The following is a 17,960-nucleotide window of genomic DNA, read 5'->3' as shown; positions in this document are numbered from 1 at the left end:
TCTCCAGACATTGTTGACCACAAATAATTTTTTATTAGTTTCAGTTTTGAAAAACTTCTTTCCCCTGATGCTACGGATGTTGATAATGTTAAATAAATACGCATCACAATCGCAATATTTTTGGAAACGCATCGGTTAATTTATTTTCGTATATATAATTTAAAACATCCTGAGAAGCTGACTCTTTTGTAATAAAACATTGCAAAGTTTTTAATTCCTCAAATGATGTCATACCATCAATATCGTGATTATCGGAATCTTGATTGTTGCTCAGTTTTAAGTGCAAATCTTTACAATGTTTCATTAAATCTTCATCGCTCCAATCTTTTAATTTGCTAATGTCTCTTATAACTTTAAAGTCCTCACTATGTTGTTTTAAGAGTATGAATCTTTCCGTGACTGAAGTTATTATCGTGTCTAAAATCACGAAGAAAAAATTTATTTTAAAATTTTGTTTAGGATCATGCGTTGTCTCATCTGATGCTTAGTAACCAAACATTTTTGTTTTTGTTCTTTTGCGAATGTCTGGAAAAATAGGATCAATATTAAGATCGTTTGCTACTTCTTTTGCAGTTCTAATAATATTTTCAAAATATTGGTCTGTTCGGCGAGTATTTAATTCTAGTATAACATAATCAAGATTTTCTGTAATTTTTCCTATATCAAATGTCGGATTTTGCATTATTTTGCTTGCAACATTTACGAGATTTAAGATTTCGTACCAAACATGAACAGAGCAAATAAATTTAAACAAATCTTTGAAATTAAGTTGTCTGCCTGAACTCTAGAATTGATCTCTTTAGTTTCTTCTTCCGTAATATCAAAAAGAGCCTGGTAAATTTCCTTGATATTATTTTTAAGTGGCTTTATTGCTTCTACTTTATTTTCCCGCTTAGTAGCAGAAAGTGGTTTCAAATTTAAAACATGAATGTTTTTTTAATATAGCCCAACGCTTCACAGATATTGAAAAATAATTATATAATTCCTGTATTAACCAAAAATATTTAGTTTCACAGGATATCTTAGCTGCATCATTAACTACCAAATTTAATGAATGGGCGGGACATGGAATAAAAAAGCCTTTGAATTTATTTCAAGGATTTTTTTTCTGCAGTCCGTTATGTTTGCCTCACATATTTGAACTGTTATCATAAGCTTGGCCACATAAATTCGAAATGTTAATATTCAATAATTTTAAATAATTTTTTATAAATTGAAATAGTCCTTGCCCAATAGTATCCTCTACAGATTGAAAATGAAAAATGTTCACGAATTTCTGATATATTTGTATCTTTATTTTGATTAACAAATCTAATAACAATAGATAATTGTTATCTATTATCTATTGTTATTATCTATCACCAGAACTAATCTCAGGTGGTATGGTCACTTAAACAGAATGGGTGAGGAAAGATTAGCAAAACAAGTGTTCTCTGCCAGGTTGGCAGGAAAACGGCCCAGAGGAAGACCAAGATATAGGTGTATTGATACGGTACAGGGGTGCTTAAGGGTCAAAGCTGTATAACTGAGAGGAGACCTCCACATAGCCTTTAAAGGAATGCAGAGAACCGACCAGGCCTTCTGACCTAATGTCCAATCCTCACCTTCTCGTGGTGCACCCTGTTGGGTATCTACTTTGATACTGAACGAACGAGGATGGGCTGGCAATTTGGGATTTAGCCGACCAAATTGTATTCTTATTGGTTAAACCAAAATAAAAAATGATGGTACAACATGACAAAATTTCATGCCGGCTGGGGCGTCGCCCGGTTAAACAAGGCCCCCCTTGTTTTCGCCAGGGAACCAGGGCGAACAGCGAAAAGTCAGCTACTGGAACAAATCTGAAAACAAACCCAAACTCAACATCACCTGAGTTAAAGATCGGTACTATCAACGTAAGAAGCCTGAATGGCAAAGAAATGGAGCTAGCCGAGGAATTAGATAAGTACCAGATCAACATAATAGGGGTGACTGAAACAAAAAAGACCAAAACTGGTGAGATCTTTCCGAGCAATAAATACAAAATGTTATATTCAGGCAATGACAATCAAGGAAAAGAAGGAGTAGCCATAGTATACAACACAAAATACGAGGCTAATCTTCTTGAATGGCAGTCAGTCTCAAGTAGAGTAATGCGGGCAAATATGAGAATGGGGAACTGGACAATGAGACTTATTTGTGCCTATGGTCCCACAGAAGGTTCTACTAAGGTAGAAGTGGAGGAATTTTTTGAGGCTTTAGAAAAAGCAACTGACACAATGAAAAAGGAAAAGTTGGTCCTTGTTGGGGATCTAAATAGCAAAGTAGGAAATGATTGTGAGACATACAAAAATATTTTGGGAAAATTTGGAGAAAAGAGCAAAGCTAATAATAATGGCAAATATCTGTTGGATTTCTGCTCAGGACATGGACTGGTTATTACTAACACCATGTTCCAACATAAAAATGTGCACAAATTCACATGGAGAGAAGAGGCTAGGAATAAGAAAAGTCTCATTGACTATGTTATTGTTGATAGTGAGGTTTTCTCCCTGGTGCAGGACACCAGAGTGTACAGAGGATTTGAAATTGTAAGTGATCACTATTTAGTCTTGAGCAGGATAAAATTGAATTTCATATTGAAAAGAATAACATGTAAGAAAGTTTTAAAGCGAATAAAAGTTGAGCAGCTCTCAGATGTGAACTGTAGACTAAAATACACAAAAATTATTGAAGAAAAAATGAGAGACTTTGAGAACGGCAACCAAACCTCGGAGATTCAGTGGCAAACTCTGAAGGAAACATTGATTGATTCTGCCAGAGAGGCTTGTGGTGAGGTTGTGTGCAAGGATAAAAAAATCAGAACTCCCTGGTGGACACAGGAAGTTAAAGAGGCAGTGAAGGAAAAGAAGAAAGCATATCAAAAGTTCCTGGCAAATAAGTCAGCTTTTACTCTTACAGAATACAGAGACAAATGTAAGAAAGCTAAACAGTGTGTAAAACTAGCTAAACAAAAGTCATGGGAGGACTTTGACAGGAATATAGAAAATAAATATCAAGAAGGTGGCAAAATATTCTGGAGGTTGTTGAAGAAGCTTAGGAATGGAGGAAAGAGTGCTGTAAAAGGAATTAGAGATGATAAAGGTGACATGAAAACGGGAGAAAAAGATATCCTTGAAGTATGGAGTAATTACTTTGAAAAACTGCTAAATGAAACAAGCAGTGATGACAGCACAGTGATAAAAAACACTGAGCAGGCATGCAGTCCCGGAATACATATCCATACTTGAAGTAGAAAAAGCCATCAAAGGCTTGAAATGTGGAAAAGCAGCAGGAGTAGATGATATTCGACCAGAAATGCTGAAGTATGGTGGTATAAGAGTCTTACAGTGGCTGCACTGCATAGTTCAGAAAGCCTGGACAGAGGGACGAATTCTCGATGATTGGAGTAGAGCTCTCATAGTACCCATATATAAAAAGGGAAATAAAACTGAATGTGAGAATTACAGAGGTATTTCCCTACTGAGTGTTCCTGGCAAGATCTATGCAAGTATACTTGAGAAACGGTTGAGAAGAATTGTGGAAGAAAAGCTTGGTGAAGAACAAGCTGGATTCAGGCCAAATAGAGGCTGTCAGGATTAGATCTTCACTTTACGACAAATAGTCGAGAAAGCATGGGAATATAACGGAGATCTGTATTTAAGTTTTGTCGATTTGGAAAAGGCATATGACGGTGCCAAGAGAGAAGCTATTCAATATGCTGCAGTTATATGGTGTCGATGGGGCATTATATCAAGCAATACTTAGTCTTTATTTGAGTTGTGAGTCAGCAGTTAGAATTGAAGGAAGTACAGGAAGATGGTTTAATGTTAAATCTGGTGTGAGACAAGGATGTACATTATCCCCTCTGTTATTCATTATCTATATGGATCACATTATGAAGGAATGTGGTATTAAACCTGATATCAAAATTGGAGATGTTAATGTCAGCTCTTTGCTTTATGCGGATGATGTTATACTTCTAAATAAATCCGCTACAAATCTGCAAGATTCTCTGACTAAATTGAATAGCTGTTGTAATAGATATGGTATGAAGGTCAGCAATAAAAAGACAAAGACAATGAAAATAGGCAGAATCATTGAAAATGTCAACTGTGTTGTGAATGGAGAACCTGTGGAACAAGTAAAACATTTCAGCTACTTAGGCACAATTTTTACTGATGATGGTAAACTAAATATAGAAATAGACAACAGAATCAACAAAGCTGGTAACGTGGGAAGTCAATTGAATAAATTCATATGGAATAAGAAAGAAATTAGTCGGAACACTAAATTAGCTGTATACAAGACTGTGTTCAAACCAATTTTAACTTATGGATCTGAGAGCTGGGTCAGAAGTAAAACACTTGACCAAAGACTAGAGACCGCAGATATGAGAGTCCTGAGAAAGATTAGAGGCGTGAACAGATGGCATCAATGGCAATATCATATTAAAAATGAGGATATTAGGAAAGAACTTGACATTGTCAGCATCCAGGAATGCGTTAGTAGAGCTAATCTCAGATGGTATGGTCACTTAAATAGAATGGGAGAGGAAAGATTAGCAAAACAAGTGTTCTCTGCCAGGTTGGCAGGAAAACGACCCAGAGGAAGACCAAGATATAGGTGGATTGATACGGTACAAAGTGCCTTAGACGATAGAAATATAAGATCTGATAATGTTGGAGTCTTGACAAGTAACAGACTGATTTGGAGGAAAATTGTAGATAGGAAGTTAGTAATGATGTAATTTTTTCATGTAGTACTGTCATATCCTGTATACCCCTGAGGGTACATGGCAGGAATTTGATGATGATGATGATACGGTACAAAGTGCCTTAGACAATAGAAATATAAGATTTGATGATGTTGGAGTCTTGACAAGTAACAGACTGATTTGGAGGAAAATTGTAGATAGGAAGTTAGTAATGATGTAAATTTTTCGTGTAGTACTATCATATCCTGTACACCCCCTTGAGGGTACATGGCAGGAATTTGATGATGATGATATTTTTTTTTATTATTTTCCGTGGTGAAATGGCGCCCCTATCTTCAAGCGCCCTTGTGCGGCGCACAATCTGCATCACAACCGCATGGCTCGACTCCTATAGCAGGGCATTTTTGGAATTGTTTGAAAATCCTATCCTAATCCCATTTTTCCCATAGAATTTTTTATTCGTGTATTGTGGAAATTTTAATAAGTAAAATAACCCTGCTGCCTAGAGAAAGGAACTTTAGACTAAGGAGGTTCCTTGTTAAATGGTTTGACCATGTCAACAGGATGAACTTAGGATGATTGTTATTATCATCCAGGTATGTCCATGGATTCTTTGCACTCATCATAAGAGGCTCCCTTCAACTCATCATGTATATTATTTAATTGAGAAATAGACAAGTGCCAGAAGGACAAAACTTAAAAGGTGAATCAAAGTTGTCAGAGATGATACTAAGTAAAGCACAGGTATCACAGAAAAAAATTTATTTATGGAAAACTGCAATTTTTTTTTATCATGAAGCAGTTAATGATGGAGATAATAATGGAATCTAAAATGCATGGTACACAGTACAGAAGATGATTCTCAAAATGTATTCTCTTACATTTAAGAACTTACCCACATTCTTCCTGATCTAGATCTCTGTGAAGTAAATCCTGAATGATTTTAAGTCCAGAATTCTCAGTGGTGCAGGCAAAAAATTTAGATGCATTCCAGCACTGGATACCAGATAAGATAACTAAAAGTATGAAGTTTGTTTTAAAATAACATTTTATGTTGTTATTAAGTAATTCATTAACTATTTTCTACTGCAAAAAAGAACAAAAAATGTTAATAATTATTAAAAAGTGGTAAAATTTTAAAAAATTATGTGACCTTTTTTTTTTTTTTTCAATTCAAAAATTACATAGAATTTATTGTACTATCATAGTTCTAACATAACAAATGTAATCCTGCCATCATTGGCAATCCCATTTAACAACACAGGTTTCTCCTCACCCCTTATCCTTCCCCTCACTAAAGATTATCTTCTCCATAACTTATTTTTCCTCAGATAGTCTAATTTTACTTCTGTTTCACTCCTGAAGGGAGATTATCAAACAGTAAAAGAATTTTTTTTTTCTGTCACAGTGAGGAATGCATAAGACTTTGAAAAATTGACTGGTAAGAAAAAAAAGAAGAAAGAAAACATGATAAAGAGAAATTGCAGTATGATAGCAGATTGGCTACTTATGTTAAAGAAAATTTAAGGGAATATGTAATATTATAATGTTGCAAAGACTGCACATCATATTGCCAATGTGATAAAAAGTACATTGACATGTAGGGATAAAGAGGTAGTGGTGGTGCCTCTCTGTAAGGCATTGGTCAGACCACATATGGATGTTGTACTCAGATTTGGTCACCTAGTTTTCATAGTGTGATGTGAAAACACTAGAGAGGGTCCAAAAGACGAATAGCCAAAGTGATATCAGGAGTCTGGAGTGTTGGTTATGAAGAGTGTTTGAGAGAATGTGAATAGGAGATAAAGAGAAGATATGATAGAGACCTTCAAGTTAAGGGATTCTATCAGATTAATAAGAAAATTATAAAAAGAGTGGATAATAAGATGGGGAAAACGAGAGGCCATCCCTGGAAGTTGTATAAAGACATGGTCAAGAAGGGTGTGTGAGGAGTAGATTTTTTACATGGAGAGTTGTTAGTGAGTGGAATGCATTACCTAAGTGCATTATGAATGCAGGTAATGAGAATAACTTCGAAGCTCATTATGATAGACATGTTGCTGGTTGAGTGGGCCTCCCACGATGAGTCTGTTGACTCCATGGAGGTTACCAAAATAATAATAATAATATATATATATAATATTTAATGAGAACTTCAGGATGCTGTACAATACCTAGAATATATAATAGAGAAATTAGAGATGAGAGAATCACAGGTGTATCAGGTGTTGACTGGGCTAGATGTTAACAAGGTTGTGGGAATGGATATTTTATCACCACTTGTTCTTAAGGAATGGTGCAAAAAAGGTAGCTGGTTATTTAATGAATGTGGGAAAGGGCCATTAAGAGTGGAAAGAAAGCAAAATAGTACCAGTCAACAAACATGGCTCAAGAACAGAAATTTCTAATTACAGACTCTGTATATATCTGTAGTTGTAATGAAGGTATTGAAAAACTGGTTAGTAAATAGAATATAGGACTGGGCTGATGGATATAGGATTCTCTATGATGGTCAGCATGAGTGTGTTAAAGGTTGATCTTGTTTTAACAGTCTACTTGCATTTTATGATGATAAAGTGATGAATGAGTTGGATAAGAAAGGCACATATACAGTTGCATTTTTGGATTTTGCAAATGCATTTGATAGATTAATATTAATGTACAAGCTGTTGAAGGATTGAATAAGATAACAGATTGGTTATATGGACTAGAGATTGGCCCTCTGAATGATACCAGCAAGTTGTGTATGATGGAGCAGTATCTCAGAAAAGGATGGTGACCAGTGGATGCCTTGCAGTTTTGTTCTTCTGCTGTTTGATTTATTTGTTAATGATATTCACATGGATTGGCTGAGGATCTTCAGTTGTTTACTGACAGTGCAAAGTTCAGGAGAATTATAAGGAGAGTAGCTGATGTCATTTCCTTTCAGGAAGATTTGAATAGAATTTCGGCTTGGACAAATTGGTGGGGTTGTAGTTTCTGACTACAACCCCACCAATAAAAATTGTCTGACTAATGAAGATACTTTTTATTTAAAATATTTCTCACTCCCTTCCTTTCCTTTACCTTTTAGGGAAAGCTTCTCATTCTCACCCTCTTTTCTATTGTTTACAAACAGTAACCTGTAAAATCCTCTAACCAACTTAAACATCTCTACCATCTTTCGCCAACATCCTAGTATCCTGAGTTACTTAGAAACTCAACTCCGGACCCCTCTCGACCTAGTTTCAACTGTGATCTAATTTGCACACAATTAGTCCATTTATGGTATAACCACTTTTCTGCACTTGTCAAGTGCCTCTGAACTTCAGACCTCTGTCAACAGCCATCCTCAGATCCTGAATTACGTCTACTTCCTGAAGCACAGTTCCACCAACTGCTTTAACCCACTGCTTACAAATCTCCAATACTGCACCATCAATAAACAAATGAATGTCATACTGCTCCTTCCCCACCCCTTCATATACAACTTTGCTAGTATTTTTATTATGTTAAAGGATGCAATAATATAAACATCTTATAAGCAAACTATATTATTAGGGCATTATTTTTTATTATCATCCATGTATTTCCATGGGTTCTTGCCAACTATTATTTGCACAGTATTCATTCCACTCCAGTTTTAAAGATATTCATGTGGTATCCTATTATATGTTTTTTTGTAAAATCCATTTTGTAATATCTTGTGTGCTTCAAGTTCCTCTGCTTCTGTAATATCTTGTGTGCCTCATGTTCCTCAGTTTGCCATCAATGTATTATCTTCAGGTAGATGAAGTGTTCACTCAATAATTTAACTATTTCTTCTGCTTAACTACCCGTGAAAACCCATCCCACTCATCTGCCACACTCTCCAAGCAAAAATTCTAGTTATCATATCTTTGCAAACCCCAATTCTTAATAAACTCCTTTAAGGTGCCCCATTGTTCTCTCCTGTATCACTTATGAAGAAAGTTCTGGTTATCTATCCTATAGAACCCTCTTAGTAACTTATGTTTCTATCATATCTCCTCTTTTCTGCTGTCAATGAAATTGTGTAACCCACAAACATTAAAGCTATCCTCTTAGGGAGAATTTTATAAAACTGTCATCTTAATCACCTGCTTCCTAATCCTTTCATTCTGCTTTATGAGACCTCGATATCAAACCCCAAAGAGGAACAATGACTTCCTTATTCATCAGTTTTTCAACATCAAGTCGATTCTTTGGGCTATTGAAATGTTTTTTTTTCACTTGATTATGCTATAAATTAAAGATGCCAAGAAATTATATTCTTGGTTTCATCCTTTATCTAAGTGTAAGCAAACAAAGTTTGCATGTGAAGTAACTTCACGACTGGGCTACTTGTATGTAGAGGCTAATGACTTCACATCAATTGCAATAATATCCTATAATACAACATGCATATCCTTATGGACATGTATAATGCTATGCTTTATGGGAAAGGCCACAGCTGGTAATCTTTGTATCCCAAAATGCATTATGTTACACTTGTCCACATTAAATTGACAACCATTATGTTTTTCCCATTCTGTCAGCCTATTTAAATAATCCTGCAAGCTCTCTGCATCACTTTGATTAACTATTACTTTAGCCAATTTTGCATCATCAGCAAACAACTAAATATCTCCCTTCAAATTATTTTCTATATCATTTATGTACAAATTGAAAAGCAGTGGTCCAAGCACAGAGTTCTGTGGCACACCACTAGTCACCTGCCTTCTCCTAGATTCTGCTCCTCCATATACTACTTTTTTTTGGTATCTGTCTATCAGCCATCCTTTTATCCATATTGCCAGTTTTATATCCATTCCCATTTGTTGCAGTTTGCATAACTGAGTTCCATGTGGTATCCTGTCAAATGACGTAGAAAAATCTAGCAGTATCATCATGTAGTCATTCCCTTTATCCAACTCAGTGTCGTTCTATTATAAAAAGTTAGTGGATTACTAAGGCATGACCGATCCTTCACAAAGCCATGCCACCCATCATAGAGTATCGTATTCTTACCCACCCATTTTTCTAACACACTTAAAAATTTCTCTAGCACTTTCCTAGACCCCCACACAACACACACACACACACCAAGGGCAGACTGGCTAATAATGATACTACTGCAAAAGGCAAAAATATTGGGCTCTGAGCTTCTGGCCTGCCAGGTCCCAGTAATTTGCACCAGCTTCTTCCTCTCTCTCCTTGACCCTACCCACAATTTTTAATAGACAATTAAAGAGTATAACTACTCATTCATATTGGAGGACTTCATATGTCAATTGGAATTCTTGTTTTTGCACTTTTAATTTCTTGATTGCAATAACAGTTATAAAACAGATGAGCTCTGTTGTCCTAGCAATGAGATAATTAATAGGTTTGATGTGTATTATTCCATTTGTTACACTTACTATTTTAACTTGCTGGTATACTGTATTTCAGCAGTCTTAGTTTATTTAGAATTAACATTAAATCTCTCTTGATTATTTCAATGCAGAGCAGGAAGTTTGAAATGCACTGAATGCCATTCCTTGGTTCCAGAAGTGTAGGAACAGCTTTTATATAAGTAACAGAAAAGAAATTTGCTTTGAGTGCTGCAACACCTTGTTGTTGAATTCTCTAAGGAAAATGATCAAAATCTCACTGCTCTACACCATTTAACTTGCTCCCAATAATGAAGTAAGCTGTGACTTCGTGTATTGATATTACTGGGTGCTAGTCCTGTATTCAAATTTTGAATGTTGAGCATGAGGACAGATTAAGGAAAATGTGCAGAGCTTGGAAGATAAGAGAAGGAGAAGAGGTGATATGATTGAGACATACAGTTTGATGACATGAGGCTATCAAATAGATACAGGGGAGATATTGCATAAGGTAGTGATGGGAGCATGAGAAATCATCCCTGAAACTGTAATAAGAGTCATGTGAGTAAGGAAATTTTTTGGAATGAGTTAAATGCATTGCTAAAGTGGGTAGTAAGTGTTCTGATGCCGAATATTTTCACAGCAAGGTATGATGTGTATGATATGTAAGAGTTTCACCTCCTGTCATGAATCTGCTAAATCCACAAGGGTACAAATAATACTAATAATACTTTGAACACACATAGTTGAGCAGCAAGTTCAGTAGTTGATTGTTATTGAGTTGTTCTGTGCTAATACAGAGTAAAGTTTAATGTTTGCAATCACTTCAGAATAACTGTACAGGGTTCATATAAATAGATTTCATTATTATTATTATTATTCAGGGATATGCCAGCCATATGTGCAATGTGTGTGATGCACACAGGTACCAAAGAGGAAGAAATACTTAAAAAAAAACGTTTTTTAAAGTGATTTTTTTATTGGAGGAGTGAGGATAGGGCCCCAACTAAAGTTTTGCACACAGGCACCAGACACTACTGGCACATCCCTGTTATTATTGTTATTACATAACACCTCCAGGGAATCCAAAGACTCATCAAGGGAGGGCACCAAATCTACAACTCTACATCTCCACCAACTGCAACTATCTTCATCATCTACACCAATGGCATTTACCGCCGACCACCACCACTAGTATTTTCACAGACAATCACAAACATCTATGCCCACAGCAGGATTCGAACCCATAGCCTTTTGGCTGGAGAGCGGATACACTAACCATTCGGCCAACCAGGTCAGCAATAAGCATTCCTGCATCTCGTATGAAATCAATATAAATAAGTACAGTTTGAGAAACCCGAGGGATGTTTGCATCCGTTTGAAGCCAACCATTACTACCACTACTATTTTAGTAGACAATCACAAACATCCATGCCTGCAGCGGGATTCGAACCCACAGCCTTTTGGCTGGAGAGCGGATATGCTAACCACTTAGCCAACCAGGCCGGCAATTTTAACTTAATGAGCTAGGAGATCTGAACAGTAATGCACAGTTTTAGAAACTTTCATTGTAATAGTTCCCTTTATAATATTTCTATAATTCTGAGCTGTTTTAAGTTGATTTCTGTGTCAATATACACTTAATGATGCTGTGACAAGGAGGTTTTTTCTTAACTGGTGATCTGGTAATTCTGAAACATCTGCTTTTGTTTTGGAAAGAAAAAAAGAAAAAAAAACTTGTTGCAATGGATATCAAAAATTAAATGAAAGACCTAAAGGATTATTTCAAACTTTTAAAAAGACATTACATTTTATGCTATCACAAACACAAATCACAAACATCCATGCCCACAGCTGGATTCAAACCTGCAGCCTTTTGGCTGGACAGCGGATACGCTAACCACTCAGCCAACCAGGCTGGCAATTTTAACTTAATGAGCTAGGAGATCTGAACAGTGATGCACAGTTTTAGAAACTTTCATTGTAATAGTTCCCTTTATAATATTTCTATAATTCCTGAGCTGTTTTAAGTTGATTTCTGTGTCAATATACACTTAATGATGCTGTGACAAGGAGGTTTTTTCTTAACTGGTGATCTGGTGATTCTGAAACATCTGCTTTTGTTTTGGAAAGAAAAAAAGAAAAAAAAAAAACTTGCTGCAATGGAAATCAAAAATTAAATGAAAGACCAAAAAGATTATTTCAAACTTTTAAAAAGACATTACATTTTATGCTATTAATCGCAAATGAAAATCATTACTTTCAAGATTTTTTGCACTATTAGAGCAGGCAAATTCTTGAGCTGCTCTGAAAGCCCATAACCAGGAATCAAATCGTTCACGGCCATCGTCTGTTGAACAATCACCATCTATAATGTCCTCTGTGCAGTTTAAGGCATCTTCTAAAGATCTAAGAAGGAGGAAAGAAAAATCAAAAGATGTGCAATAACAGTTTTACTTATGTAACATTATTGGTGCTAGAAAAATTCAATACCAAAATCCAGCATTATAAAAGTTGTTTTTTAATAAATAATATAAAAAAATCACTTTAATGGAAAAAAATTATTTTTAAGAAAAGGAAAGCTTGTCACAAGAGAGGATATCACTCAAAGTGGGATCATTTTATTGCAACATATTATTCTTCCTTGAGAGCCTTATACTTATTTCTACAAATGGATTAAATGAAAGTTTTGTCATTCTTGCACTAAGGACAAAAAATGGGAATGGGTCATTTAGAATAACACATCAATATAGGGGTGGGACTAAGGGATCACTGCATTTCATGTATACTAATGCCAGGAGTATTAGGAACAAGAAGGAAGAATTTTTGGCCTTGATTGGCTCTTCCTGGCCACAGGTTATTGGCATTAGTGAAACATGGCTGACGGAAGATGATATAGTTAGTGGAATAGAATGTGTAGGTTATAGTGTGTTTAGGAGGGGCAGAGAGAATAAAATGGGGGGAGGGGTATTATTGATGATAGCTGATGAACTGCAGCCAAGGAGAATTGAAGTTGTATCACAGGATAGTGAAAGGAGCTCATTTGAGGCTATTTAGTGTGAGATTGAGACTGGCAGAATAAAATATACAGTTGGGTGCTGCTATAGACCAGGTGATGGAATAGATGGTGGAGATAGTATGCATAGGGAAATTGATGAAATGAGTGGAAGGAGGGTAATTATTATGGGGGATTTCAACTATGGTAACATTGATTGGAAGGAGGAGAGGACACATGTGAGGAAGGAAAAGGATTTTATTCAATTATTAAGGGATAACTATCTGAGACAGCATGTAATTGAAAATACTAGGGGTGTGAGAGTGCTTGACCTGGTAATAGCATCTGAGAATTTGACTGTAATGAATATGACCATGTTACCACCTATTGGTGAGAGTGATCATAAGGTCTTGACCTGGGAGGTGGCTAAAGGTGTGGAATTTTCGATTAAGACAGGGTATATGTGGAATTACCATGCTGGCAAGTATGACAAGCTTAGGAGATTGCTTGGATCGGTGCCATGGCATGTACAACTGCAAGGGCTGGATGTTGATAGAGCATGGGAAGTGGTCAAGGAGCATTTACAGGAGGTTATGGCTGATTGTATACCTAGGGTCCGAATAGTAAAACAAGTAGGGGTTAAATGGATGAATAACACCATTAAGCTTGAGCTGCAAAAAAAGAAACAACTGTGGAGGGAATTTAAAGAAAGGGGTGACCTGCAGGCACACGAACGGTATAAAGTGCAGGCCAGAAAGGTAACGAGTGTGGTAAAAAAAGCAAAAGCGGATTATGAAAGGAAACTAGTTTTACAAGCAAAAGAGAATCCCAAACAATTCTTTCAATATGCTGCAAGCAAAAAAAAACTGTACATGGCAAAATGATTTTAAGGAATGACGATGGTAAGGAGGTCACTGAATCAGTCGATATAGTGGAGTTACTGAGCGCGCACTTTGCAAAAGCATATCATCCAGGTGGTGACATTGAAAAAATGAAGGAACCATTAGTTTATACGGGAATAGTGATGAATGAAGTGGAGGTGACTAGTCTATTACAGAACCTTAATGTGAACACATCTGTGGGATTGGATGGTATACCGGCACGGGTCTTGCGTGAAGCGGCTAAAGAATTATCAGTGCCCTTGACCATGTTGTTTAATCTGAGTCTCAGGTCTGGTTTAGTCCCGAAGGTGTGGAAAGAGGGGAAAATAGTTTCACTGCATAAAGGAGGATCCAAGACTACGGTTGCAAATTACCAACCGATCAGCATATCAGGAGTCGTTGTCAAGGTCTTGGAGAAAGTAGTCAAGGGAAAAATACAGGAATGGATTGATGAAAATGAGATACTGTACAGGGGACAGCATGGCTTTGTGAAGGGTAGATCATGCTTCAGTAACTTACTCAAGTTTTATAACAAGGTGACGGCTGAACTGGATAAGGGTAATGGGTTTACAGTGATACTGCTGGACCTGGCAAAGGCGTTTGACAGGATACCACATGGAATACTAATCCGTAAACTACAACATATGGGAATGGATATAGGGTTGGTGAGATGGATAGGTGGTTGGTTGATGGAGAGATATCAAAGAGTAGTTTATTCAGGAGTAGAGTCCAAAAGACGGCCTGTGACTAGTGGTGTGCCGCAGGGTTCTGTTCTTGGACCACTGCTGTTTAATCTGTTCATTAACGATATAGGGAAGGATCTAAGTGGAACAATTCATTTGTTCGCTGATGATGCAAAGTTGGGTAGGGCAATAATGAATGCAGAAGATGTCAAAGTCTTGCAGGATGACTTAGATAGATTGGAGTTCTGGGCTAAGGAGAATGGATGTCAATTTAATGTGACAAAATGTAAGGTTATGCATTTTGGGGTGAAAAGATTAGCAGCAGTATACCACATTGGTGGAACTGTACTCCAAGAGATTGATGAGGCCAGGGACTTGGGAGTGTTGGTGGATAGGGAGATGAAGTTTAGGGGGCACATTGCAAAAGTAGCTAAATCAGCTCATCAACTCACTTGGTTGTTGAAAAATACCTTCACAAGCAGAGACAAGCAAGTTATTGTACCTCTGTACCAAGCCTTGATAAGACCTCATCTTGACTACTGTGCCCAGATTTGGTCACCTCGGTTCCTTCTTGATGGGGAGGAGGTGGAGAGGATCCAAAGGCGAGTGACTAAGATGATAACAGGTCTATGGAATGAACCATATGAGAACAGGTTGAAGATTTGTGGGTTGCAGAAACTAGTTGATAGGCAGAGGAGGGGAGATATGATTGAGACATTCAAATTGCTAAAGGGATTCTATAGGATTAATGCAGAGGATATTTTTGAGATCAGGACTGGTGGTGGGAGAACTAGGGGACACCTATGGAAGCTGGGCAAGAGTGTGGTTAGCAGGGGGAGCTGGGTTCTTTACTTTTAGAGTGGTAAATGAGTGAAATAAGCTGCCAGAGTCTGTTGTGGGTGCTATGACAGTGAACGAGTTCAAGGTAAGGTATGATAGATACTGTGAGAATGTAATTGCATAGTTGTGTGGACATGATGTTTAGGGCCTCTCTCGATGAGTCTAAGGACTCCTGGAGTTGCCCGAAATAATAATAATAATTCTTGGAGATCATTCCAGCTACTTGATTATGCCACCTGAGTTATTCCAAGTTATTATCTTATTCCAAGACAATGTTTCAGTTGAGGAGGAAATCACAGAAGCTGGTGACAATTAACATTATTTTTAATTAACATTAAAAATAATGTTAATATAAAGCAATAAGGAATTAAACCAAATCCTACTAAATAGCTAAAATCATTATCTAGTATCCAATTAGTTCAGATAATCATTATCTATGATTATCTGAAATAATTGGGACTAAGGTTGGTTTGGTTAATCAAAATAGTTCAGATAATCAAACATATTGAGAATACTCAGTTTATATGAAACAAAGTGTAAATAGGCCTACCATTAAATTATTGTATGCAAGGTTATTATTACTGTATTTTGAAATGGGAAGTATTATACTGATTTAGAAAATGGTTGGTAAATAATAACCAAATATTTTGAAGAAACAGTGCATATTGTATTTATTTTGAATACCTAATTATTTACATGGTTTCAGCTGTAAATCACACTTCTTTTTTTTTTACATAAACACAAATAAACAAATGCAAGTGATTACACACAAATAAGAACATAATGACAGTTAGGAAGGTATATTTTTAAAATACATAATCTTGAAAGTTTGTTTTCTTTTATGAAAGCAGGGTCTCTTATTCTCTTTAATAGCAGTATCTTTGTAGACTTGCATTCATACCATAGCTCACACCATGCCATTGCAGTTTCTGGCACAATGAAGTCTTCTGCATCAGTGGGCCTGCTCCCCTCCTCCTCCTCTTCTTTGTTGTTAAGAAGTCAGCATGTTCTTCATACTGGGCTAATGCAACAGTTTCTTCTTCTTCAGTTAACAAATGATGCAAATGATTATTTGCATCATTGTTTAACCATGCATCTGCAACATCTTGCCCAAACCCAGAAAACATGGGAATCCCTTGAAATAAGGGATTTCTCCCATGTTTGTTACAATTTCATCTACATCTTCATTCAGATCTTGCACATTGATGTCTCCTTTAGCAGTACCCCAAGATCTGAAGTAGCTAAAGCACCATTTGATTTGTAACTCTTGTAATGACAAATTAAGACTATTTCTTTGCTATTAATTAATTTGTACAGAAATAAATCTCTTTTGCATTAATTGGATTAATGATTAAAGAAAAAAAAGGACATTCCTTTAATCTATTTTCATATCTAACATTTCAGATGTTTGACACTATCCTAATTCACTCTCCTCCAGGTCCTTTGTAAAAAAAATAAATAAAATAAAATAAAACCTCTTCACTGCCTCAAAAATTTCTGTAATAAAGTGACAATTGAATTAGATATGTAGAAATCACTACGCTACTATATTTGTTGGATTTTGAAAGTTTGATAGAACTACACAAGCAATGGTGTATGAGTGTAGGATGTTGAAAACATTATGAAACAGAATCCTTTCCTTTAGTGTTACATGGTGATCAGCATTCATTTTACACAAATTATGGATTCTACAACTGTGTTGTAAATAATTATTTTAATTTCCCAACATTTCGACCTTCATATTAAGGTCATCATCTGGAGTACACACATATACATATATATATAGATATAGATATATATGTAGAAAGTTTTTTACCTTGGGTATAATATATGTTAAAGATACCAAGTTATTTTAAATATAAACCTGGTTTTTTACTCCATTTCCCAAGTAAGCAAACAGACAAGTCAGTCAAGTTTGTGCCTGCAAGTGTTGCAAGTCTAGCTGATCCTGCACGTAGTGCTAGTCCAAGGCAAACTCGTGGTAAAGGTAGAATAAGCTCTGATAACTATTCTTAATATTTACCCTTAATGCAAAGCACATCTCCTGGAGGAGATGTATGAGCTATGTATTACATCTCCTCCAGGAGATGTGCTTTGCATTAAGGGTAAATATTAAGAATAGTGATCAGAGCTTATTCTACCTATACCACGAGTTGTCTTGGACTTGCACTACGTGCAGGGTCAGCTAGACTTGCAACACTTGCAGGCACAAACTTGACTGACTTGTCTGTTTGCTTACTTGGGAAATGGAGTAAAAAACCAGATTTATATTTAAAATAATTTGGTATCTTTAACATATATATATATATATATATATATATATATACATATACACACACAGAGACAAACTAAATTACATTTCACATAGTATGCTGAAGAGACAATGATTTGATCAATGGTTATTCTACTGGTCTGACCTCTAGTGAAAACAAAAAAATTACAATAAATATATGAAATAAAATAAATTAACTACAT

At 36.0% G+C, this 17,960-nt stretch overlaps 1 protein-coding gene across 1 annotated transcript in view; it reads right to left on the bottom strand.

The window, feature by feature from the left end:
- The window catches only part of LOC150108509 (uncharacterized), a 68,321-nt gene that overhangs the window by 17,462 nt on the left and 32,899 nt on the right, over window positions 1-17,960 (bottom strand). The window contains exons 3-4 of the mRNA XM_090415927.1: window positions 12,347-12,495; window positions 5,631-5,751 (exon numbers count right to left, since the gene is read on the bottom strand). Coding sequence (XP_090272053.1) covers window positions 5,631-5,751; window positions 12,347-12,495 — 270 coding nt within the window. The remainder of the gene's footprint in view (window positions 1-5,630; window positions 5,752-12,346; window positions 12,496-17,960) is intronic.

The sequence above is a fragment of the Typopeltis vanoorti genome, chromosome 3, assembly GCF_054136105.1.
Source record: "Typopeltis vanoorti isolate ZY-2024b chromosome 3, IOZ_Tvanoo_1.0, whole genome shotgun sequence".
NCBI lineage: Eukaryota > Metazoa > Arthropoda > Arachnida > Uropygi > Thelyphonidae > Typopeltis > Typopeltis vanoorti.
The sequence above is the reverse complement of the archived record's forward strand: the minus strand, read 5'-3'. Positions and strand labels throughout refer to the sequence as shown.